The following is a 26,260-nucleotide window of genomic DNA, read 5'->3' on the forward strand; positions in this document are numbered from 1 at the left end:
TCAGCTTGAGGTAAAGGTGAGTGGATGTGCTTGGTTTTCCTGACAGTTCAGCTTTCCTCAGGCTTCAGCACCTTCAAGTGTTTGAAACGTCTGTGTTTGGCTGCACTGGCTGCACACTTTCAACATTGCTTGTGTGATTTGAGCCATACCAGATACAGGAAACGCTAGCACTCGAGCTGACATGAAAGAAGGAGATGAGATGAGGGAGCAATGCATTTGAATCAAAGGATAGCATTTGCACACTATCCTCGGAAATTCTGAAAGAACACTTCTTTTACCAGGTTTTCCTTATTTTCTGATCAATCGAACTTAATGTAATGAATAACAGACTTAAAGGTACTCAAGTGCATAGCACTACTGCAAAAAAATAATACAAACCAAAATGTAACATTTCTGCCAGCCCGGGATTTGGCCACAAACTCATACCCTTGAACTGCACCCCAGAGTGACCCCAGTGAGCACTGGGGGGCTGTGACTGCTGAACAGGAGCGCGAATGCTCACATACCCAGAATAGAGGAGGGATTATCTTATGTTGTCGCTGCCAACACACTTCATTCAGGAAGGCTAAGCCATGGAATGCTCCCCCATACCAGCCTTTCATACAGTGGCGTCACAGTACTACTGCATTCATATGCAAAAGAGTAGCATCGATAGATTAAATTAGACCTTTTTTTTTTTTTAAACTTATATGTGGAACTGGTATGCTAATTCACCAAATAGAGGGAGAAGAATGATGACAGGAATTCCAATATGTATTCATATGCAATTATCTTGAAAGGGCCTCAATTTCACAAAACCAATCAAAACCAGTCCTTATGATGATAAATAACTCACAGATAACTATAACTACCCTGCAGTTAACAGTTGAAACACTAATTTCATTGTTGCTCTTGATCAAATAACAATAAGTTGGATTATATTTCTTTTATATTTAATAAACTCCGTAATTTGGAATTAGTTTAACCGATATCTGATTCAAATGAGCTTAAAATGATCACGATACTCAAATTATAGGGGGTGGTGCCGCATGTGACCCTTGTCTGCTCCAATTAGTTGTGATACACACAGCATTATAGCCATGGCATGAATATATGAAAAATAGCTTATGATAACCTGGTATGATCATTATCCTTTTTATTCTTATATCCTTATGTGATTGCTGATTTTTATTTGCAACTAATAAATTACCGGTACACTAAATGGCAAATTATGAGGACATTGGTACCCGCAAAAATTGGATGTTTTAATCATTTAAAACCCTTCTCTGAAATCACGCAACACATAACTCAATATGCTTTCCTCTTTACGTTATGTATGTTCCTGGAGGCGGATGCAATTACAGAAGCTAAAATAAGAACGAGCCAACCTTTCAACTTCAGCTCCCGCCAAGTGAGCTCTGATTGGAACCACCCCTACTTTGAAACCAAGCCACTCCCCAAGTGAAATAAACAGACCCACAGACACGCACGCACGCAGCTTCTAATAATATACTCACACGGCTTGATTAGGGAAGAACAAAAAGTCACCGTCGGTGGCAGTGTGACAGTACTGTGCGTACAGCACCGACACACCAAGCCCGGTCTCAGGCTTATTTTTGGTCATGCTGCTGGTGCACATTGTCCTCACTACACTCTTAATCGGGTAAAAGAATGTTTTATTTTAAGAATTGATGATGGGGAAGAGAATGAGTGCCAAATGATGCCATGAGAAAAGCACAAGTTTGGATGACATTTATATCTGCGTGCGCTCAAAATGGAAGCATCACCTAAGGGTAAGAATTGATGGCTGAAAAAGGATTACGATTTGCATCGTATGTCATCCTGAAGACATTCATTGTAAGGAGTAAGGACATCTAAAGGCATATTGGAAGATATGAATCTGACACCAGTTGATAAACTGGGATATAAACATTATCCATATAAAAACTATCAAACTAAAACCACAGTTCAGGTGCATTAAAGAATATAGACCACCATATTGAAATATTCAAGTGAAAAGGCTGTGATTCATGTTATGCTTTGTCATTGAAGTTGTTAACCCGAATGGACATGCTTTATTAAGTTTGATGTAAAACTGTCAATGCCTGCATGTTGTGTTAGTTACCAAACTGAGGGCTTGATTCCACAAGGTCAAATAAGTAACTAAGCACTTCAGTTCCATGAGGTTTTACATGAAACAGCTGGAGTAATCAAAATCAAACTCCTTAGGAGAGGTGATGCAGTGTGGGGGGGAAACACTCAGACATGTTGGGAATCAGCCATGCAACCACGGTGAACTGTGTGAGGAAGAGGGGATGGCCAAGCAAGGCATTAATGTTGAGGAATGAGTGAGAAGTTGTGCACGGAGACTTTTGAAAGTTCAGAGAGGAACCGAAGCAAAGTCGGGGGTTTCGGAAAGGAAAGAGGACAGAAGCAGCGGTCATGAGGCGGAGAGGACAATAGTTTAAAAAACTGCATTACAATTACAGTGTCTTGGCGAGTGAGCCTTGCTGTGGGTTATTCATGAGATGGCTGCAAGGTTGGGAGTTAACGGGGAGCAGAGATTTCATGCTAGTGCTAGTGTTCTCTGTTCAAGCTGTGACTCACACTGGCAGGCTACACAGATATTTGCCTTCTAAGGGCAGCAGCTCAATGTTCGCGGATGCCACGGATGCTTGCTGGCCCAGCTGTAGTGATGCAGCCTCTTCTCCGGCAGAGTTGGATGGGTCGTCATCCTCAGGTGGGGACACCACGACCTCAGGGATGCCTTGAGGGCCGTGGCCTGAGCCGTGGGTTCGTGATGTGCTCTGAGAGGAACGGCGAAAAGACGACGGTGTGCTTAAAGGAGAGGAACCTGGGGCAAGCCCAGAGTTGGAGGAAGAAGAGGGTAGCAGGTGGTTGAGCAGGACGGAGACTCTGGATTCTTGTCTCTGGGGCAGGTTGGAGACAGATGGGCCTGACCCCGTCTTGTGGAGAGAGTGACGTGAAGAGGACAAGCCCTCTCCTAACAGTGGAGACAATAGCAAAAAAAAAAAAAGAAATAGCAAAGAGGGGAAAGTAGAAGGAGGAAAAGGAATAAAAAATGGAGCAGAGAGGAAAAAACATATGAAGTAGAAGTACATCACAGAGATGACAATTGAAGAAGACATAAAAGGAAAAGGTGAAAGAGTGGGCAGCCAGAGCGTGGCAGAGGTGTAGTAAGGGGTTTGTGCGTGCATAAACGTGAGCAAAAAGCATGGGTGTATACTAAAAGACATCAAGAATGACTTAGTAAGGCTTGTAGATTGGTCTGCCCAGGCCAAACAACATGGTACAGTCAATTCCAAACAAACCAGTCACACTCTCAGTTAATACAGGAAATAGTGCGTTCTGAAGGCTTGCATGCAGGACAATAGGAGTTAGCATGATGTGCGCTGTAAGCAAACGAGTGCTTGACTACAAACAGACCACCCGACACAAAACATGAATCATCAGGACACACAGCTTTCACACTGCAATCTCACAACCATCAACCTTCAATGAGGCATAGGACATTTTGACCCTTCACAAGAGCCACAAGCATAGAAAGAGGAGAATGTGACATTTCATTCATTGTTAAAACTTCAGGCTGCACGCCCAAGATCTCGAAATGCACACCATATTCCAACACCACTGTGGCCATGCCCAGTCAAAAAAACAGAAGAAAACACAATGCTGATGCTAATTGCGGGTAAAGCATTATTTCCTGGATGTCATCCTGAGGAGTGAAAACGACCAATCATCAATTCAAACCCCAAAGCCAGGCCAGCCATACGGGTTAGCACATATATTAGCACTCAAATTTCTCTTCCAGTAGGGGGACCGAGTGCTTCAACAGATTACTCACTAAATTTTTACTCACTTTTACCATCCACCTTCTACGCTGGCATTGAGGGATTTGAACATCGGATTTTTAATAACAGTTCCCCAGTGATGGATAATATGGAAGAAAAAGAAATGTGAGTGCACCAAAAGGATCTCACCGTTTCTTTCAAGCAAGAGTGGGTCAGAATGTTTCTTGCCTATGTCAGCAATGGAGCGCACCAGAGGGATGCGATTGCTAAGCTTTCGCTCATTCTGATGGTGGTGCTTCTTCAGCATCGCTTCCCGAACCTTGTTGCGCAAATCCTCCTTCAGCTGGCCCGATGCCACCATGTTGTCAATCACCATGTCTGAGTCACAGAGGGGCAGAAGGATGGACATGAATTCACAAAAAACTAACAGAATTTGACATTTGAGGAAAAAAATTACAACGTAATATGAAATGCAGGATAATGATATTAACATGAAAAATTGTTTCGGTATAGACTGGAAGACTTGCCTGCAATCTCCTCGATGCTATTGGCTCTCATATCCAGCATGACGGTGCCATTAAGTATGCAGCTCCGCAGTTCAAACAAGCTGTGTAGTGACAGTGTGGCCACGTAGGGTTTACTCCACCTCTCCCCTCCGTCCTCCACATCCTCTTCAAACTTCAGCCACCTGATTGACAAGGCCACGCAAACACATGGACAAGTCGTTGATTTATTGTTAACAAAACAAAACACCACATGCACACAGAAATAGCAAAACTGATACAACATAATTAAACTCCTTGTATCCTCAGTTGATCTCAAATCTAATTTTTTCCCAAGTGCACAGCGAAACAGAAGATGAGTGAATCATGCTCCAAATTTGTCCCTTAATTGAACACAAGATCTACCAGTCATGGAACGGTCACTACCATGCCACACAAGTTCAGTCACAGCAACAATTTCAAACCTCTGCGTCTTGAACACAATAATCTTGTTAAAGTTTTGTGACGTGCAGCTGAGTATGAGACACGTCTCTGAGGAAGATATCCAATACTGAATGGATTACGCCAAGGGCAACGACAAAAAAATAAATAAATCCATTGACACCAAATTTAGACTTCTGTTTTATTTGTACCTCTGAAATAAAGTATCTGAATTACATGCAACTGTTTCCAAAGAATTAACAACACCGTATCCATAACCTCTATCTCATTCAGAGACTAAAGGCCAGGGGTAGAACATGTAACCTTTATGCTGCTATTCTTCTGTGGATTCATTTGGGTTGGTATTTTTCTAACCTGGCAGTCTCCTTCCACTCAGTGGCACTGCCGTCTCTGAAGGAAAGCTCGTCCATCTCAGTGAAGAGGTCGTGAGGGACGTGCTCCAGGTCGTCGTCCTCTGTACCCAAGATGAACTGTACCCTCTGGGATGGTGTGTCTGCAGCCAGAGGACACGTTCACAAAAATAAATAAATAAATATGAAAACAACAGTAACACTCTGCTTTCATACAGTATTTGTTCAGTGTGTGTGGTGTTGGTATTTCAAGGAAAAACCATTTCAAACTGAACCAGGCTACTACCCTAGACGTTTTAACGTTTAATGTAATAGGTGGAAGTACGGTTGTTAAAGAAATCATCCCACTGTCAGTGTATGTTGGGAAAGGTGAAATAAGGCAACACATCTGCAGTCATTTTTAAATTTATGTTTAAAACTCCAAGTGGCATGTTTAAGAGGGAGCCTAAATCACAAGCAATATGTTTATACATGTGTGGTTGTGAGTGTGCATTTGTGTGTGGGAGTATAACTACTCTAATCCCTTCTAAAGCCTGAGGAATCTTTTTTTTTTTTTGCTTGTTTTTCAGAGTGGAGTCCACAGGAAACGTCACAGAAGCTGATTTTCCTCCCACAACATAAAGTCGAATACATTTCTAGTCTTTCTGTTGAGAAATCGCTGGTGTGCAAGAGAGAATTGTTGAATCTGAGGTTTAATCCACTCATTTTCGACGTCAGACTGATTTCGGCACACATACTGGGGACATCTACACCCAGCGACACACTGAAATAAATGTGGGAGATTAGAAGTAGAAACATTACACAGAGCAAGAAAAAAAAAAAAAAAAAACCTTCGCTTTCGTGCAAACTGCATTTCAATTTGCCGTGTATTATTCACACATGAGTAAATGGTACGATGACTGAGTGCATCCTTGGTGCCAGTATAAAATCTGAATGTGCAGAGGAGAACAGTGCTGTTTCAGATTATTTGCCTCATAAATCATGATCTCTGTGCAAGCCAGTAAGCGCCAAGAATGATAAAACTGTACCACGCAGCCAACAGTATTAGTTGCTGGTGATGTCACGAAGGACAGCTTAATCATTTGAAACAGCTCCAAGTATTGTTTTGGGGTTGTTGTTTTTTTTTTTTTTACTTTTGCATTTCAGGCGTCTCGGCAACTTTCACACAAAAACACACACACAAACACACACGTCACGTAAAATGCCAAAGCCTTCAATCTGTCAGATGCTGGTTCACAGTGGCCTTTAATGCCTTTTAGAGATGGATGTTTTATTCACAACTGTGTAAAGGAAAGAGCAAGAGAGAGAGCTTAGGCGACTTGGCACTCTGAGCCTGGAAATCTGTGCATTGCTAAAGGGGGATAAGATTCTAAATCACCCGAGAACATAAGTGTATTTCTGTGACACCAGCAAATCATTACTTAAGTCCTGGGAAAGTCACAAACTTGGAAAAGACATTTACGAGCAGTTTCCACAACCTCAATAAGTACATTTCCTTCAGTAATAAATTAGGAATGAGTCCCGACCGTAAGTGGGGGATTCCCTGCCATCTTCTTTCCCTTCGTCAGAGTCTTTCTCTTTCTTCTTTCTGTGATGTCTGTGTCCTCGGTGGCGATGCCTTCGCTTGTTATCCCTTCCAAGAGGAACGTGGACTCCGACATACACCGCTCTGTGGCCTTGGAAAAGAGAAATAACAGCTGTATAGTTTGTTCCATGACAACTGGGGGGAAACAAAAAGGACTTGTTAATAAAAGGACATGAAAACAAGCAGAATTGATTCCATGAAAGTTAATTGTCTTATCAATTGGTAGGGCCATTTTACTAAGTACATAAACAACTGTGAGTGTTTCTATGTGCACAATCGTTACTCGCTTGAAAAAATAAGCTGTGCACGTTGAATTGGCTTGTTCTAGTGACACCCTGTACAATAGACATGTTTTATAATGAACCTAATAAAAATCCGTTTTGAACTGGAAACTATGCTGTTAGAATATTGACGTTCCTCCTCTTTGTATAGGGCTGCCATCGCATATACCGGTGTTCTATTTGGTGTAGCAGATACCTTAAAATATCATGAAAGTTCAATTTTAACAGTGAAACACAATGAAAACAGCATCGCAGTTCAAGGATCAGACATGATAGTTACCGACACACTAACATCCCCCACAACAGACAAAAAAATTCCTTCCGTTTCTTGAGTGTCCTGCAATACCGACATGAAAGAAACCAAAGCACAACATTTAACTTTTTCACCCCTCTGTTTTTTGTTCAGTGTTTTATCTACTTCCCCTCATTATGTTACTGCCACAAAGGAACCTTGCACTGAAATGAAAACGCCCCATTTTCACCCGACGTTCTCTGCCAATATCCATTTTTCACAGATGAGTCATCTCTCTTTGATTTGACTGAGATCCCAGGAGGAATGAATCTATGAGGCTGACATGAGGGCGAGAGTTTAACAGATGGAGCGAAGACACAGGGAGAAAAGACAGTGGATTGAAAAGTTGAAGAAAATAAACAAACAAATCTTAGCAGGACAAAGGTGTCATACAAGTTACTGAAATGATTATAGCGTCGTAGATCCACTGGAGATCAGTGGGCAGATTGTTGGGATGCGTTATTGAAAAAAGCACATTGGGACAAGAAAATTGTCCTTTGATGTCTTTCAACTTACTTTCCAATTCGTCTCTTTCATAGTTTGTGTGTGTGGTGAAGCTGGACTTTCCATGGTCAACTATTGCCTCCTCATCTAGACCCTGAGAAGAGAAGAAACAAATGACAACTTTTATTTATTTATTATTTTTGTCAATACAACATTTACTTTACTATACATATGCAGGTTATAACACTGCTCGGTCAAAAACATCAATATTTTGTTGTTTTATTCTGCAGAAGCTAAGGTTCACATCCTGACATGAAGCTTCCTTGGAGTGCACAATAGGCAATGCAGTCACCTGTAGGTCATCAGCCATGAACTACCTGGTTTGGTTACTTTAACAAGACAAAGAAACAGGTGTAATTGAGTGAAAACATTTTTTTTGCTTACGTCTCACTTGTGTGTCACATTTTTCACCACTTTAGAAACATTCTTTTTAAACAAAGAAGGAATTCACCACTTGATTTTGTATTTTGATAATAATAAGAGCAGTGGTTATGTTTCTAGAGTTGATAACCACATGTTTATAAGAAAGACAAAGATCATTGTGGTTTAGATATCAAAACATGTTACAACTCTGATTTGTTTGGAAACAGGTTGTAAGCTACCATGTGTAACCACGCCAAAGCAACTTAGCTCATCAAGATCTCAACAAAATAACTGATTTGGTGTCCCGAATAATTAGTAGGTGGTGATGATTCACCTCCTTTATGAAATATGGCATGCATAAAACTACATCAAACAAGTTTAATTTGAAGGGAGTATTGCATTGTCCAGTAAGGTAATCACAAGGGTTTATTTATATTGCATGTTACACAAACTAATTTGGAAATAACTCCGGTCCGAGCAATAAAGGTCGAGTCTCATAACGGCATCAAGAGGCTGGATACACTTATTAAAATGAGAGGTTATGACCTTGTGAAAATAATCAGCATGACATTAGTGTCATGGAAACATCAAGCGACAGAAAGATCCAATTAGAGGAGACATAAAACTGCCAGAACACAGTGTCAAGCTGCATGCCATAAATATTCTTTATCAAATTAGTTCCCTGAAAGAAAGATTGCAGTCCCGGCTGACATATATGCACAGTCATACTTGTGTGAAAATAACAGCCCTAAAACTTTCATTTTATCTGGACTGAATGCAAGATATAAGAAATACAGATGTGTCATAAAAGCTACAAAAAATACTAACTGAAGTCCAGTTTGATTTATCCAGTGATAAAACAGTACTTCTTACGAAGCAACCAGACAAATCAGTAGATTGAAGCATAGCGGCAGGACAAAAACCACAGTTCACAGAGCATCAGCACAAAAGACAGTTTAACATCACATCCCACGTTTAATGTTTCTATATAACCCTTGATAAGGGTCCCGATTCCCGGCCCTGCAGTGTTAAGAGAAATCCCCATGAGTTTAATCAACAATGTTCTTTTATCACTCCAACACCATTACTACATACAACCTGAAAAAAAATCTCAATCCATAGGTTTCATGCTGTATCATCACACCTTCACCAATTTAACACCAAAACAAAAGCTGACGCCATACACCTGTGACACAGTGCAGGCCTGGTTGTCTTAGTCCAAGCTTCTCGACGACACAAGAGAGTTAAACTAGGCCTGACTCCGCTCATTGGTATTTCAGCAACACACAACATATTGTAAGCAGGAAGGAAGTTTATTTTTGACATGCAACGGTATGACAGTGAGCTAATCCTGGCTCTGACTGCCAGGCTGATATAATCAGGCTCAATAAAACGCGTCCATAAATGAATCTGAGATACATCAGTGCTGATAATTGGCTCACATACAGTATGTTGTTTTCTGCTGCTTGTATGTCAAGAAGTGGTGACAGATTACAGAGCGGTACGTGCTATTCACATTTAAATGGGAACTTTTTCACCTGAAAGAGGCGTCTCTCATCTACGATGTAGAATCATGTCAAATTTAACCATACAAATCCCTTGTTTCTCCTGCCTGATGGTCAAACCCTTTAGTGCTACACAATCTCCAATTGGAAGATCCACTCGGTGAACTCAACAAATCCAACAGAGACACTGCGGCCAAGCAGGAGTGAGTGCAAACAAAGGGTGATGATAGCCACCTGCTGAAAGGACACATGGTATGAGGAGGATATAACAGCTCCAAACATTCATCTCACATGATTATACTTGAGGTCTGTTGTCCCTGGAAGATTTCTGGCATTATACTATGAATATCTCCTCAATGACATTCAGATTTCTGCTCATACAGTATCTTACTATAATCCCATTCCCGTTAACACCCCACCTATGATGGATGATGCCATCTGTGACTGTGTTTGTATGTGCCTGTGGGAAGGAGGGATAGCTGCTGGATTTATATGATAATGAACCACACAGCTCCCTGATTGAGTCTCTTGATCAGGAACAGTAATATTTAAGTGCGAGGAGAAGATGCAAGAAATTCCTTCTCTGTTGACAGACTTCGAGGCCATTTACTCTCCCTCACCCTGCAACCCCAAAACCTAAAATAGGCCCACATGTACTTAGAAAGATAATTCCTTTAGAAAGTCATACTTTTCTATCTGTCTCTTTATCCCAAATGCTCGGCCTAATAATGTTCAATTGGACATTGCAGTCTGAACAAAATAAAACACTCCAATGGACAGTTATATTTTACCATTCTTGTTTTTTTAGTATCATTTTTTAAAAATCTAAATGTATATTCTTCTGTGAAACCTTTATGCGACATATTTTTTGAACATACTCGAGCCAGCTCCTATGTTCCCATTCTGCAGGAGTCACATGAGCCAATGTTTACAAGCAAAGCACGCAAAGCTGCTGAGAAACGATTCTCGCTCCTGGAGTATCGCCTTAATATTAAGCTTCTTAAAATGCCACTCAACAAAATCTCTTAATTTAAACACATTTTTCCACAAACATCCATTATCATACCTTTCGTGCAGGTTGCGGCCATATCCCTTCGGGGAAGCATAAGCACGTGTTCAAGTCTGCAATGCCCTCAACCCTGCATCGCTTCAACACATGATGCAACTCGTCACATGGCATTATCAAAAATAAACTACAGTTTGTCAAACACCGTGGCCACCCAGGCCGGGGAGATGGGGGGGGTGATTACTCCATTCCCTGTAACACAGCTGTGTTTTGTGGGCATAATGGGAAGTGTCAGCAGGGGAGGCATTTAGGGCAGATGATTAGCCAGCTGAGTCTAAAAAGCTGCCAAATATTACCATCGATGAGTGATGTTGACATGATTCAGATGCGTCCCTCAACGTATCTGCCTTGCGGGTGATTGTGTGCAGGGTCATGCTATGGTTACGTCGAGGTTAGCACTATGGAAGCAGCGAGAGTTCAGTCCTCGGCAGGGCCTTTCTGCTTTTCATCTGAATGCACGAGTTCTCCAAAACTTCCTCCCACAATTCAAAAACATGCTCGTTAGGCTAAGTGGTGCCTCGAAATACCCCGTGTGTCAGAATGGGCGACTGTCTGTCTGTCCTTGTTGACAACCATGTTGGACTGGTCCAAATGTCAGCTTGGATAGGCTTCAGCTTGTGAGCAATAACTTGGATAACTTGACTATAGAGGTTGTATGAATGAATAAATGCAAAGTGAAACCAACAAACTAGTCACAATGTGAGTGATGCCTTAAGGGATCAGAGTGAACAAGGTGTGGTAGCACAGGATGGGAAACCATTCTCATAAAACACTTCCGATTGTTCTGCACCCACCACTGGCAGAAGAAATGTCAACAGCAGTGGACTTAAAGCCTCTAAGCGTCACCTGGATACAAATACTCTAATGATTCTGGGAAATGGTAATTGTCCTGGGTTTGCGAGAACACTAGCTAAAGTCAAAATGAGCCGTTCCACTATAGGCTACTGTTGTTCTATGAATTCAATATTTATCAGACCTAACAAATACTGGTGAGAGAACTCACAGGAGAGAAAGCCTTCTTTAATAATTAATAAAGCTGCTATTAAAGACAGTCTGGCATATTGTGCGCTGCGTGAATCACGTATCAATTAAAAATTGAAACTTTCCATTCAATATTTCTAAAGAACAAAGGCCTGGTGCTGTTATTATTCTAAGTATGTCTACCTATGTGGATTTTCTCTGGCTTTTTCAGCAGCTTAGGTGGTAAAAGCAACAATGTGTGGGGGTTTATGCATCGAAGGGGATTTATAGTTCATACAAACCTTTTACAGCAAATAGAAGTTTAAATCAACGTTTGAGCATGAAACGCACCACATGAATGAACATTTAAAACACGAAACTCTTATAAAAGCACATTTCTGGTTCGGTTTTGTCAAATCTTTACACTGTTTACACACTGTTGGGAAGAGCACAGAACATTTTGCTGTTTGATTCAACAAAGACTCAAAAGGTGAATGCAAAAAACCGTGTTCCTTCCCGTAAGCAAATTCACTTCGGCTTTACATTTTCTACCCGTTAAAAGTAATGTTATTATTCATCGACAACATGTAGGTCGACCTCGCTTCTGTCGAGTCGCTTGCGTGGGAATTAAATAAGACCACAGCTGCCAAACACCTCCTCAGCCAACCAGCCAGTGCATGAAACGACCGACCACTCAACACGCCAACAGGCCTGTTTCCATCTCATCGGAGTTCTGTGCCAGGCCTGTTGTGATGGGACCTGGTCCAATCAATACGCAATGAGGTGAGGTGTTACGCAGTGAGAAAACCTGTCTCTTGAGCTCACCCAATATCTCCGTCTTGCACTGTGAAATACACAAATGCGCACAGCAGATGAGACCGTCAACACATTTCCACGTTAAAATATACATTAGCGAACCAATCAAGTTATGTCTGACAATAAAAACAGAAATCAGGAATTAGAAAGGATTACTTACTCGGGATGTACATTTTCTATTACAAATATTGTGACTGACATTGTTGTGTTGTTATGTTGAATTATTCATCTTTTTCAACATATTTCAAACATTTTTCTCCAACACAACAATAGTGACTATAGAAGACTGAATGTGCCAAAATGAAATATTATATACACCATTAAATAATGAATTAAATAATTTGAATTAAATATGTACATGTGTCATGCATCATTAAATATCTCATGAATTATGAATTCAATGAAAGAATTAATTAAATAGTGAAATAATTATATATATATATATATATAGTCTTTTACATAAAACAAATTGGTATTTTAATCAATTAATGACACATTTATATGTTTAGTTCTATTTTTGATCAAATAATGGCACATTTAATTAGTTATTTAATGGTGTACCTATTTATCTAATGGCACAATCAGTCCTCCGTACACGACACGGTCAAATGTCAAAAGCAATGTGACTGAGTGTGAATGAAATGCCAAAGATTCCGTTTGTAATCAATACAGTGAACCGAAGGCAGCAGTGAACCACAAAATGCTCCAAGTCGGACCCCCTGCACTTTCTGAAGACAAGGCAGCCATTTTCATTACAACACGATCCCACGTAAAACAAAGAGTTTGCATTCTACCACATTGTCCCTGAAATTAAAAAAAACCTACTGTCTGTGCCTTATCAGCAAATACTGTACCTCCTGTTGATGGTTGATAGGTTTGACTGGAAGTTTTGAGCATGGTAATTCAACTTGAAACCACCATAGTAACTGGCTGACATTTTGCCACCGCTCTGCAATACATCGGTAACATTTTTGTCACTCAACGACTGCTTCTTATGAAGTGATACGTTACGCTCCGTGTGCTTATATGCCAAAACATCATAACTGAATAGGACTCTGGAGTATGAAAACTAAAATAGCCTCGACCTCACCTGGTTTGAACTAATGTAGCGCCTCTGATGGTACTCTAGGATCTGGAACCAAGACAGTCATAGCATCTTAATTCATTCAGCTGCACATCGGAGCCAGCGTAATCCACTTGTTCTGAGCAAACCCCCCCACCCCCCACCCCAACTCTCTGTCACTGTTTTTGTCTGTCAGCAGATAGACACTGCAGTTTCCAAGGAGCTCATCACAAGTCTTGTGTAATTAGAGATGCTCAAAGGCCATGGCCTTAAGATAGTGATTAGACTGTTGCAATATTTCCAACGGCAAATTCTTTCCATGCACTCAACAAGCTAACCACAAACAGTTGACAATAAATCTAACATGAACTGTATCCTATGACACCCCGAATTATTTAGAAAGTCTTTTTACAATCATATACATGTATTTAATCAGGCAGCTTTATGTTGCTGACTTTTCAAGACTGGCTAATAAATCCTTTAGCTCTTCAAAGAACATGAACTTGTGGCTCCACTGTGCTCCATAATTCAAGAATTAGTAAGTTATTGATGCCTTTTAAAAAGCTGGCATGATATTTGTTCTCTGCAGAAATGCTATGGAAGCATATAATCTCTACTGTGGGTATAATCAATATTCAGGATGGCTTTAATGTTTCTGTATGTGCAGTCTCTTTGCTGATTGCTTGTGTTTTGTGCTTTTCAGTAGCCTGAATGAAAACAATTCATTCCACTTTATTCAATACACATTCTCTCTCCTGCAAGCATGCTCCATGTTTGCTTTCTACCACTAAAGTGGACCTATTCTGCCTCCTTTCTTTGACAGTGCTCTCCTCTGTCATCCTTCCTTTTCTCCTTGTCCTGCTTCCTTTGAGCAGCCATAACCATCTTTGACAATTTCCTCTGGTTCCCGCTGCTGGAAGCCACAAAAGATTAAATAGAAAACGTTTCCATTTCAAGAGGCACGTCCAATGGGGCAACAGCTCGACACCCCTCCCATCCTTTTTCCCTTTTCCTCCACAACCCACCTCCATCAATCTGGCCAAATATACGGACCACCTGCCCCATTCATTAGCAGAAACCACCACTCCAATGTATTGCACAGGAACACAGTGTGAATATAAACACAAACACACACACACACACGATTAAAGCAGCACACAACAGGACCAGTGGATCCTGTTCAAGTGTAGACCCCCACAGTTAGACGTACAAAAACACGCACAAGACGAGACGTACCGCAAGCACATGTTCCCCTTCTCTCTGATCCATTTAGACTAAGACATCCACATATAACAGGCACGAGGGACGTTGGCCAGTTCCTTCTGTCCGACGGTTGTCCGTGCTGGAGGAGCTGTGTATTTGTGTGTGTGTGTATGTGTGCTCTGCGCTAACAGTGACAGTGTCGCACTCGTCTGTTCCCTCTTCCTCAGCTCATCTCTTTATACAGAGGGAGAGAGAGCGGGAGCGAGCTACTTCAGAAAATACACGGTGCTCTGCGCTCCCCTGTCAGCCCGCTCTTTGCACAGCAGCCAATCGCACCATGCCACCATGAATATTTTATTCAGCCAGCCAAGAGCTTAAGAACAACACACACGCATAAACACCACCGCACAGAGGACACACACACACACACACACACATTTAGAGGACATACGAATGCATAACCGCTGAGGTATTCAGGTCACAAATGAAGAGCCACCCCCCCCAACACAGATAAATAGAAACAAGCACACGTGTGGGCTCGGCATTCTTCACAGGGTGAATTGGAAAAGGACAGATTGCCGAGTATTCATTCTGATTCCAAATGTCTCTGTGCCTTTGACTTTGACATTCACAAGCCTCATGAAGGCATCAAGGTTGGACGTGTCTTTCAGCAAGCTGTAATATTCTGGACGAGCGCAGCTCATTTGTATCCCATCTGCAACGAGTGCTCTTGTATAAGTAGGGCAAATGAGCACATTTCTGAAACCCGAGCCGAAATCAAAGGGTGTATTTTTTTAGGCTGTGTCCAGAAGACACCCTCCAGACAGCGTCTATAACAGTCTTGGCCAGTTCCAAGCACGCTGCAGCCACGTAGACGCAAAGGTGAAGCCAAACCTAAAATTAAGATGCACCCTAATAAGCGAAATGCAGGTTGCATGAACTGAGAGTGACATCTAATGGCTGAAACTGGGCTAAGTTTAGGCATCAGGTTAAGTTGAAATGAACACATTATTCATCAATATCTATATATAGCTTTGGGGAAAAAAACGATTTTCTGTCAACTGTCAAAGCTCATCTGCAAGTGTTCGATAACAATCAAAATGATTATTGCATTTTTATTTAAACCCCCTAAGATTCAGTTCTCGACATAATCATTAATCCAAATTAAAGAGTTGTAACATTGTCTTTAAAACTATAATCATTTTTATTTTTCTGTCAATCGACTCATTTTCTTTCCTGCCCTTCACTGAGAGCCAACTTTGATTTTTTTTTTATTCTGCGTTTTCAAGGAACTAAAGGAGTTTGATGGGGTTGGCTGTTACTTCCTCATGCATGGTTAGTACAAGTATTACCATAATTCATGCTGAAGAAGGAATAGGAGGAGTTCAAATCTTAAATCGTCTTTATCAAAATACACATTTTTAGAACTGTGTTTTAATAAAGATTTAAGTAAATTAAAAAAAACAAAAAACCCAACTAATGATATGGAGAGTTCACCTCCTATTCCAACATAAAACAAGTTTGACAATGCTTTTTCTGTCTATGGACCCCTGCAGCTGTTAACACAATCCTTTAATTTAAAATTTCCAATGGCAGTCCATTAAAATCACGGTTCAAAAAGACAGAGTGAGTTTCTGAACTGAAATCCTTTAAGCTGAGGGTTTTTTCCGTTCGGTTTTAAACCAAGCTCCCATTATGTGGAACCATAAAGATGCTGACCACAATAATCAGCATAATGGGCTTGATGAGTTTTCTGAGTTTCCCTGCTGCTTGATAAGCTTTCAGATCCTTTTCTCTGGACACGGTAGACATTGGCAGTGTGTGATTTAGAGCCGTATAATCTTGGCACATTTGATCAGATTTTCTGTACTTTGCCTCACCGTTCTGTACACCCACAGGCTTCGGAATGAAAAGTGATCAAATGTTGCTGCTTTAAATCCCCGGGGAAAACGTAGGTGGCTAAACTAAATTAAAAACACTCCTTTCCATTCACAGCTAATGATGATGGGCAGCTAATATTGGCAACCCCGAGGCCAAGGCTGTAGCGAGTCCCAAATATAAATTCACTGAGAGTGGTAAATGGTAATAAACCATGTATATGTAAATAGGGGGCGAACACACATAGCCATTTAAATTTCAAACCTCCTGAGCTGATGTTTGTCATTACATTCTCAAGGTCCTAATTATCCTCTGACCTTTGGTATTATTTACAGGCACACTAATTTTTCAAACTACAGACCGGTCTTAGAAAGTCGATCGAGGTCAATATAAACAAAGAAGTTTCTGTTGTGTATGCCAATTAGCCTATAGCTGGGAACGGTGGACATTAATTCCTATTATCGCATTATTGTAATAGTATAGCAAATGAGAACAGACCCTATTCACCAGCATTGTAGTTACTCATTCGAAACAATTTAAAGACCAAGTAATCGAGCCCACACTGAGTCCACTGAAACCAACGAGTCTATCCTCTAATGCAGGGGTGTTGAACTTAAGACAGTTCTGGTGCCAAGTACACTCCTGATTGATCTGCAAAGGGCCAGTCCAGTCAAACAACAACCACTTTTTGCTTAGTTTTAGTTCAGAGAAGTATTAGTACATTCTGAAAATGAGTCTTTTTTTGTTTTATTTAAAAAAAACAACAACTAACTATTATATTCAAACAACAAGCTGAAATTGATTTAAATAATAATACAATCTGAACTCCTACCTGGTACAGTGATTCATCAGAATAATGTTGGCAAAAGTATGTCGCTTCAAAGGATGCACTACATTTTACAGCCTTCGATGAGCATGTTTTCACAAATTCACCCACACAGTATGAATGTAATGCTCAATTAAATTAGAAACCAAAAAGATCACTAGTTTTCCCTGAAACCTTTTGCTCCACTCAGCTGTTCCTTTCTATGTCTCAGTGGTGGCTTATGTCCTGCTATGTTTATTAAAAGAGGGTGACCTACAATGGGCAATTTACCAATAGTTCTCTTGAAAAACTGCTCTTCATGTCTTGCTTTGTAATTCCATTTCCTTGGGCTGGACTGGACCCACTGGTGAGCAAAGTTTGGGCCACAGCCTTTATATGTGACACCACTGCCCTTGTGGAACATGGCAATGTCCAAACTCACCCAGATAGCACTTTATCTCAATCTAATCATATCTCTCAGCAACCTTAATGCAGCTGTAGGCTGGGCAAGATACTGTGTTCTTTTAACTCAATCGCAAGTTCAAAGCCAAAAGATTCATGGGATGGTGGGCCAAAACATAGAAAAATATCACACTGAAAAGACTTGCCAAGAAAAAGATTTTCCTGTGAGATGATAGACTCATTGTGAACACAGAGGCTACTGAAGAACACTTAAAAATGAAGGCAGAGTGTCTCTAATACAGCTTAAGATGCTCATGAGAGGCAGCAAAACAGTGCTCACGATGCAGGTTCACGTGAAAACGAGGCCTGACTGTGCGCATTCTGTGTGTGACAGCATAATTTAGGTTGGAGTCATCTGAAACGTAAGTCTTTCTTGTTATAACCATAATTATGTTTTCAAAACATGTACACAACAGCGAGATGGCTGCTTGGAGATTGAGAATGGCGTGTTCTTTTAACTTTCTAATGAAACTGGTAAAGATATAAGAGGGCCTCTTCATTATAGATCAAACAGCCAAGTTACTGCCTGAAGGATCTGTGTCACAGTAAACACGCTGTGGCTCCCATGTCTGGTGGAAGGAGCTCACAGTGATCTCGCAAGCCTTCTTTATTGAGCAGTTCAGGGTTGAGTTTCCTCACAGGCGTTCACGTGTTCATGCATGCCAAGGCGCAGAATACAAACATAGTATAGTGGAGTATGTGCATTTAAACTTAAGCTCGGACCATCCAATTTCTCTTTTATGGGATGCTGTGTCTGATGCTCATGATCAAATCTATGACAGTCAAGTTGCACTCGACAGACAGGATGTGGGCCTCATCTCTCTCTCTCACCCACAGATCGGTAAAAATATCATATAGGCTGTTAGGGCTGACATTTAACAAAGTACAACATAATTTTCCTCAGCTTCAGCTAAAGGTTTTCTGTGCTCTCACTGTGAAACGATAAACACATTCTGCGATGGGAATATCATAACTGCTCTATTTTGAGCAGGGTTTGATGTGTAAATGAGCTTTTTATTCCGACAAATGTACCAGTAGATCGTTTCAAGTGACTGAGCTGACACACTGAAGTAAAATGAGTAAACCTGTTGAATGTGAAGGGAAATGCAGCAGCCTCGAGTCTGTTCACTTCACTGGGAATAAATCACATGTATTTTAAAACGGCTCCAAAATCAAGTCAGTACATCATAGGCATTGTGTAGACATTTGGATGTAAATAAACACTTGGTCAAACAACAACGTTCAGCCAAACTTTAACTCAATCATAGAGTTTGTCACAGTTGTCGCCTGTAATAACGGGACCGGCTTGTCTCGTGCCCGGCTAATTCATTAGCAAATGCTACACACTTAAAAAAAAAAAAAAAACGTTAGCGATGGAACCCGGACCGGGGACGGAGACTCGCCGCTTCGGTGTTCGCATCCAGGCAGAAATCGCTTTCGCCGACTTTACAGAGAGACTACTGAGCAAGTTGTCCCGGTGACACGTGTCAGAAGTGGAAAGCCGGCTAACAATAGCAGTCGCCGGATGGAGCCTCGCTGAATCTGACTCCCAAGCATCCCTCGTACTTGTACAGCTGCTTGGCAAAGAAGCTGCAAACAGGGACAAAGAGCCGTACAGTCGTGACGATGCGGGGCTCGTGGTCCGCTGTGTACTCACCGTTCTCAAGAGGGGTCTCATTTGCTCCAACGGTTCGTCCATTTTACTCGCCGACAGCACCCCCGATAGCGTGTTTCTTTTCCGCCGGTTTGCGTACAGTAGAAACGCCGGGCTGGGTGACACTTGTGTTTAACAGTGAGGAGCACTGTCTCTGCCTTTCCTGGCGACAAGGCGAGGCCACGCCTCTAAGATGAATGACAGCGACTGATGGCCAATCCACTTTCAACGCCGGTCCTCTCCACCAATCAGATTTGAAAACGTAAGGATTAGGGCGGGTATTAATTCAATGTCGCCCAAGAATTCCCAAGCGGGCTTTTTTGTGCAGCTTTTTCTACCCCGCTGGGAAACAAGGTAAGTCTAAGCACCCCCGGAATAAAAAGAAACGCAGGTTTCTCTGTAAAAGACTGCCGAGACATTTATAATGTATTACACCACGGTAATCATTTGTGAAAAAAAGAGTTTTCAAAGTGTGTTTTCCCTTTTGCTGTCTTATTTTCTTCAAACACAAATCTGCTGTTGTGAAATTACTTATGAGACAATAAAAAAGTCAGAGGTGCTAAATACATGTTAGTTCAAAGATCACATATTGCCCAGTTTCAACCTAAATGAGCCAGATCGGTAATATAGTGCCATAATAACCTTGAAATTTAAACCATGAAGTTTTTTTTATCTGTCTGAGTATACATGGTAAACATGTTGCAAAACCAAACAATTTACGACCGAAAATTCCTACAATCTCAACATATTTCTGGTCCAAAATGCAGTTAAAAGCTTCTCCTATTGCTGTTGCATTATGGATGTTTTTACAAACTCACCCTGACAAGATGTCTTTGAGCAATGGTGTAACTCGCTTTCATGCCAACAACACCGATATCTCAGCTCGCGCCTCAGTGCTATGGGCGCTATAGGGATTTGTTAAAAACAATAAATAAATAAAATTTAAAAAGTTAAATTTCGACAACTTGCTTAGTGATTTGATGGGCCAGATTTGAGCCACTTGCAGTCTTGTTTTGGCCCACCGGCCTTATTTTTGACACCCCTGCATTACATTGTATCTAATCCTCTTACTTGCTTGTCCCTTTGAAGTGTCAAAGTGCTGGCATGTCAAGTCTGAAATTAAAACCTGTGTTGCACTTATAGAAACAGGTCAACCTCCACTATGTCTCAATCTCATCTCACCTCTGAAATTAATAAGGCCAGGGCCAACATAAATTAAACACTGCAAGTTTCCTTCTGAAGCTGCACATTTTGGAAAAAGAAAAAAAAAAACGCCAGCTGTCTCTATCAGTCAGCTTGGCTGGAGCAATAAAACTCATCAAGATTTGCTTATGCAAGCAAAATTCTCACTGGAATTTTTTTCTGACATCACTACTGAACTCCTCATTACTTTGTATTAGGAGGCATTTACAGTAAAACTTAACCTACATATGAATACTGAATGGAACGGAAGACAAACAAAAGTAGTGTAAATGTAGCTGACGTCTTGTAAATTTATGACAATTTTACTAGAAACTAACACAACTTCAGTGTAACTTCTCTTGATGACATTAGATTTCAAAAAGGTTTCATTGCCAGTTACATAAACATTTTTTTTCAGCATTTCTTATGAAGCTGCATTTAGATCCTTATGTGATCAAGAGTTTAGAGGTTGTTTTTTTTTTTTCTTCAAGCAAGTGATGGTTTGAGCCTCAAACGTTTCAGTGTGAAGACAGGTACAGCTTAAATACTCTTTTCGATTTATATATATTTGGTTGTCTAAATTATACAATATTAAGATGAGTCACATTGCCTGCAAGAGAACACTCAATTTAAGGCATGCAGTAGTCATGTGCTGAACAAAAGCCTCATAAATATAAAATGATAAAATACCTGCTCATATATTGGCATTGCATTGCATTGTCAACATTTTCTGTATTGTAAAAGATAAACAGCTACTGTCTACATGTTGTTTAAGTATACATGTATTTAGTGTCGGGTATTACACTGTCATCTCAAAGAGGGGAACATAAGGCCAACTCTTACAAGTAACTATAGAACAAATAATGTGTATGTACACTTCCCCCATGAGTAAGCATGAGTCACAAAGGAGAGGAAAAAATAATCCCTACTAACACAAAGTGTTTGTAAATGAATTAATTGGAAGGGAACAAGAACCGAGAAACTGTGTTAAAGAAGCTCCCACTGCAGCTTGAACCAATAGAAATGTAATGAAATACTTCAGGGTCATTTCGGTCGGTCATGAATATAAGCTTTATCAAACAAAAAAGTTTCAACTGTGATTGTGAATGTGGGAAGGGTGTTAGCGTCTCAGCCAAAGCGAGGATTATGTTGCTTTAGAAACCCGATTAGTAAGCAATGCCCAGTATTCTGCCAAGCTTGAGTCCTCATCTTTCTTCCTATCTGGAAACAACTTGGCACAAGCTTGTTAACCGGTGGTGGGAACTCCTGCCCACAGAGGGTCAAAGTCCACCCATCTTCTGTTTTGCTTTAATCAACTGAGAGTAACTGAGCTGTCCCCAGCTGGCTTACTGGGGAAGGAAAGGTACATTTGGACAGGTCATCACACAAACATAAAGGGAAAAACTCACATTCACAGTTCAGGCAATTTAGAGTCACCTGTTAATGGCAAAGACATGTTTTTGTGCGGACGTATGCATGCACTGAGAGAACATGCACGCTACACAGAAAGGCCCCTCAAGCTATGACTCAATACCAGGAATATTTTCACAGTGAGGCAGAAATTCTTTCTACCACATAACTGCGCAACACTGTGCAAATCCATAAGTAAGCAGTTGTGCTTGTTTGTTTCTAACTTTATTCTCGGAAAATGTTTAAGAGACAACTCAAAATATTAAAAGAATTGTTCCCAATATTGTTATTCTTGTTTCTTGTCACGTTATCTCTTAATCCATGGAAATGCATGGTTTCAAAGGCTATGGGGCTGTTAAAGATATTGATAAGTGAGACATCGGAGTGAATTCCCTCCCTAATGGTGGGATAAACATTAATTTTAGAATAAGTGTTGATCCTCTATTAAGGGAAAGTGGAGACACCATGGGAAGAACATGTGGACTCCATACAAATAAACATCAGCTGTCAAAACCTGGACTCAAACTGAGAGACGTTTTGCAAGTGTACTAAACACTGAGAAGCGTAGCATCCGGACTGTTTTCAATGCGTCTCTGTGGCAACACACCTGAATCTAATGAATGTGTCATCCTGAAGCTCAGCACAAAGCCTGATAATAAGCCACTCATTATAGTCAGATGTGTTGTAGCAGTGGCATGTAGAAACCACGCAAAACTGTGGCCTTCCGGGAACAAGAGTGCCCATCTCTGCTATAAACAGCCTTGCATTGTGGGGATTTCCTTCATTAAAAGCAGATGCACAAATTGTGTGATGATCCAATTTGACCAGCAGATGGCAATGCTGCATCAAACACGTGTTTGCAGTGCTGGAGGACTGAAGGGAAGGAAGATAGGATGTTGCTGTTTCTTCACCTGTTTAGAAGTAACACTTTTGATCTATTCATTTTTATTTTTCTGCATGGTTTGTCATTATTAAATCACGTTGAAATGTTAAAATCTCTCATTCTAGACCTTTAAAAATATGCAGTTGATACAAACAAGGGTTCCGATTGCTTCTATGATTTATCAATAATTTGGGATTAACCTTTATACCAGAGCTACAAGGTTCAACAGAGACCAAAAAATAAGGACTTACTGATACTAAATTGATAATGAACACCTTCTGTCATGTGCAGTATTACATAATCATCTGTCAGTAACTTAATTGCTGTGGAGTACAATTCATTTAGAAATTAAATCCGAGGTGCAAACGAGCTAAAGTACTGTGTGCTTTCAGAAGAGTTCGTGGCTGCCTTCCTTAAAATAGAGCCTGTTCCTCACCCGCACATCAACCTCCAGCATAATCACGCGGCAGCTCAGAAATAGAACTGTGAGGTGGGAGATCAAACTCTCACCTCTTAATTGTACCCCTCAGTCTTAAAGATGCTGAGAGCCCATTAGCGCACAAAGAAGTGTGCTGTGTACCGCTCCTGAAACATGCATTGCTATAATGCAGCTGGGAGATGAGTCAGAAGTTAGACAAGTGAAAGAAGCACCACACTGGTATCCACCGGGGACTCGTGTAAAGAGACTGTGTGGTAATGATGAGGAATAAAGTTTTGTCTTCCAAAGATTTGGAAAAGTAAAAAAAGGGGGGGGAAAGGGAAGCGCTCCGAACTTTACTGTGGTGAAAGAATAAGAACCCCACATTAGGGATGCTGATATTTCCATTATGTTGTTAACTGCGAGGGTTAACAGATTAAAGAGCATAACATGTCAGCCACAAGCCACACAATAAGTATTGACCGTGTCATACTTTGTCCCAGAAGCTGTAGAAATGAAGAACCTCTCTGTCCCAGTAGAGTTAGTGGATGTTGTTTTTCTCCAGCGGTGAGGTTTTCTGAGGGTGCCAAGAGAATAAGTAGAGAATCTGAAATTCCCAAATCTGTTGGAGCGCTCCATCAAAGTGCCAATGCATTGATTTTGACCACAGATCTTTTCCGCCCAGCTGCCTCTGCATGCCCTACCCCAAACATTGCTCTCAAGCCCAGGGTCTTGTGGGAGCATTCGTGCCCCTGAATTCTGTTCACCTCCTCTGGGACATGGAGGAATGGTGGTGGGGGGGGGGGGGCAGAGGCCAGTGACCAGCATGATGTATCCAAATCAACTCAGGGATGGGTAGACAGATGGGAGGGGTGAGATGTGGACACGGTATATGGTTGTGGTGATCAGGAGAAGGTGGGAAGGAGGAAAAGGAGGAGCGGGGGAATGGAGAGGGGCTTTGGCCTGTTGAGGTGTGTTCCACTGCCCTCCAGAGGGAACACGGGGGTTTGAAATCAATGTGCTGTTAAGTGCAGCTTAGCCGCGGGATACTCTCTTCAACATTAGCCATGCACCAGTGAGTCAAGCCCCTGACTGCGTGCAGCACGAGCCGTCTGAGGGCACCAACGCCGGGCCCTTCTGCACATCCGGTTCCCCTCACCTCCGTGCATTCTGCCAACACCGAAAGCCCTTCTCCAAACAGTTGTGGCCCCGCTAAGTTGAGACCCATCTCACACCAGGGTCTCACTCCGGCAGACCTGTGAGCTTTACACCCATACTGTAGTGCTCCCACCCACTTCCCCCTCCATCCACTGCTGATGGTCCAGTTCCAAAGGAGGCAGTGAACTAAATAAAGCTTTGTGTTGTGTGTATATAAACACCTGGGGTGAGCTAAAAGGAGAGCCTCTGTCAGCATCATTAAACAACTGATAGCTATGACCTCCACTTAATGATGCAAGACCATATGCTCATGATATATGCCACAGAAATGCACGTGACATGCACTGGCACCAGAAAAGTTTTGTATTGCATTGTATGGAGCCTGGTGTAGCTTTTTGATGTAGCAGCCTGGTGGATCTTTGTGTCTGTCCACATGCCAGCAAGAAAGCCTCTTTTCAGATACAATTAGAACAACTGGCTCTGACTCAAGTCGACGAATGACATTAACCTCGAGATATTTAAACCAAAAAAAAAAAAAAACCCGGTTGCAAAATAAAAGTGATTAACCAGATCACGAGTGAATACATCACATAACAAGGAAGTGGCCATATGCTCCCTGAGGAAGAGTTTCTCCGTAATCCTCACTGGCTTTGAGGATCATTTAACAGAGGTGACATTTATCAACACATCCAAAAAGAAAATATAGTGTGAAGAGGAAACGTAATTGCTACTGTCTCAGTCATGCCTGTTACCTTTTATAAGGGTGGGTGGGGGTGGGGGGGGGGGGGGAAATCTTGACCCAGACACATGTCTGCCTGTGGCTGCATTTAGTCAGTGAGAGCAGTAATAGTGTGTGACTGAAGGTGTGGAAACGGCCTCAGGCTTTCATCTGTGTTTAGATGTCATCCCTTCTTGGCTACAATCTCTCCGTAGCCTCCTTGGCCTTTCTTACATGAGCTCTCATCATACTCACCAAAGGACGGCCTGAGGGAAGGGCACAAAGTTGTGGCCATTCTGGGACACATGAACCACAAAAAAAAAAAGAAGAAGAAGAAAGTCAAAACTTCATAAGACAGATGTTATCTATCCAGATGTGCTATATCTTCTCAGAAACGGCTGGTTCTCCAAGGGTCTTGTATTACTGACACGACGACAACACTCGGTCAATTACTGAGATTGTATCCAGCAGTGTCAACAACTGTCGAGCACAATAGTCAATTCTTCAGGTCTCATCCCAACGCGCATATATCTTTTAAGTTAACATGGGCTGGATTTCTGGAAGCATGCTGCAAAGGTGTCTATTGATTGCTCCGCTTCTTGCATGAATGGTTGAGAAAGACAATTTATCGACTTGTTGCACGTTTTTTTTTTTTTGTCAGCTCTCCAGTCAGCTCTCTAGAATGACTTGTTATTAAACTGTAAAACTATTGCTTAATATCAAATAAAAAATTTTTTTAAAAAGCATTTGACAACAATGCCAACATACCTTTGACACAAAGACAAAGGATGATGCTATAAACAGACTTTATAGTGTAATTTACCACTTAAACAGCGTCAACACACTTTATTTGATCAATCAGATTCACCAATTTGCACACAACCTCACCAACGGGGATGGCTGCCATGCAAGGGTTGATATACCTTTGGGAGCAACTTCACGTTCAGTGTCTCTGCTTCAACATATCAT

General features: G+C 41.3%; 1 protein-coding gene across 1 annotated transcript in view; it reads right to left on the reverse strand.

The window, feature by feature from the left end:
• LOC308144626 (sodium bicarbonate cotransporter 3-like) overlaps positions 1-19,636 on the reverse strand; it is a 33,239-nt gene extending 13,603 nt beyond the window's left edge. The window contains 7 exon segments of the mRNA XM_080515793.1: positions 2,612-2,983; positions 3,981-4,169; positions 4,319-4,479; positions 5,090-5,228; positions 6,612-6,761; positions 7,760-7,841; positions 19,526-19,636. Coding sequence (XP_080371919.1) covers positions 2,612-2,983; positions 3,981-4,169; positions 4,319-4,479; positions 5,090-5,228; positions 6,612-6,761; positions 7,760-7,841; positions 19,526-19,567 — 1,135 coding nt within the window. The 5' untranslated portion in view covers positions 19,568-19,636.
• Positions 19,637-26,260: the final 6,624 nt, after the last annotated feature.

Source organism: Blennius ocellaris (genome assembly GCF_963422515.1).
Source record: "Blennius ocellaris genome assembly, chromosome: 20".
NCBI classification, from domain to species: Eukaryota; Metazoa; Chordata; class Actinopteri; order Blenniiformes; family Blenniidae; genus Blennius; species Blennius ocellaris.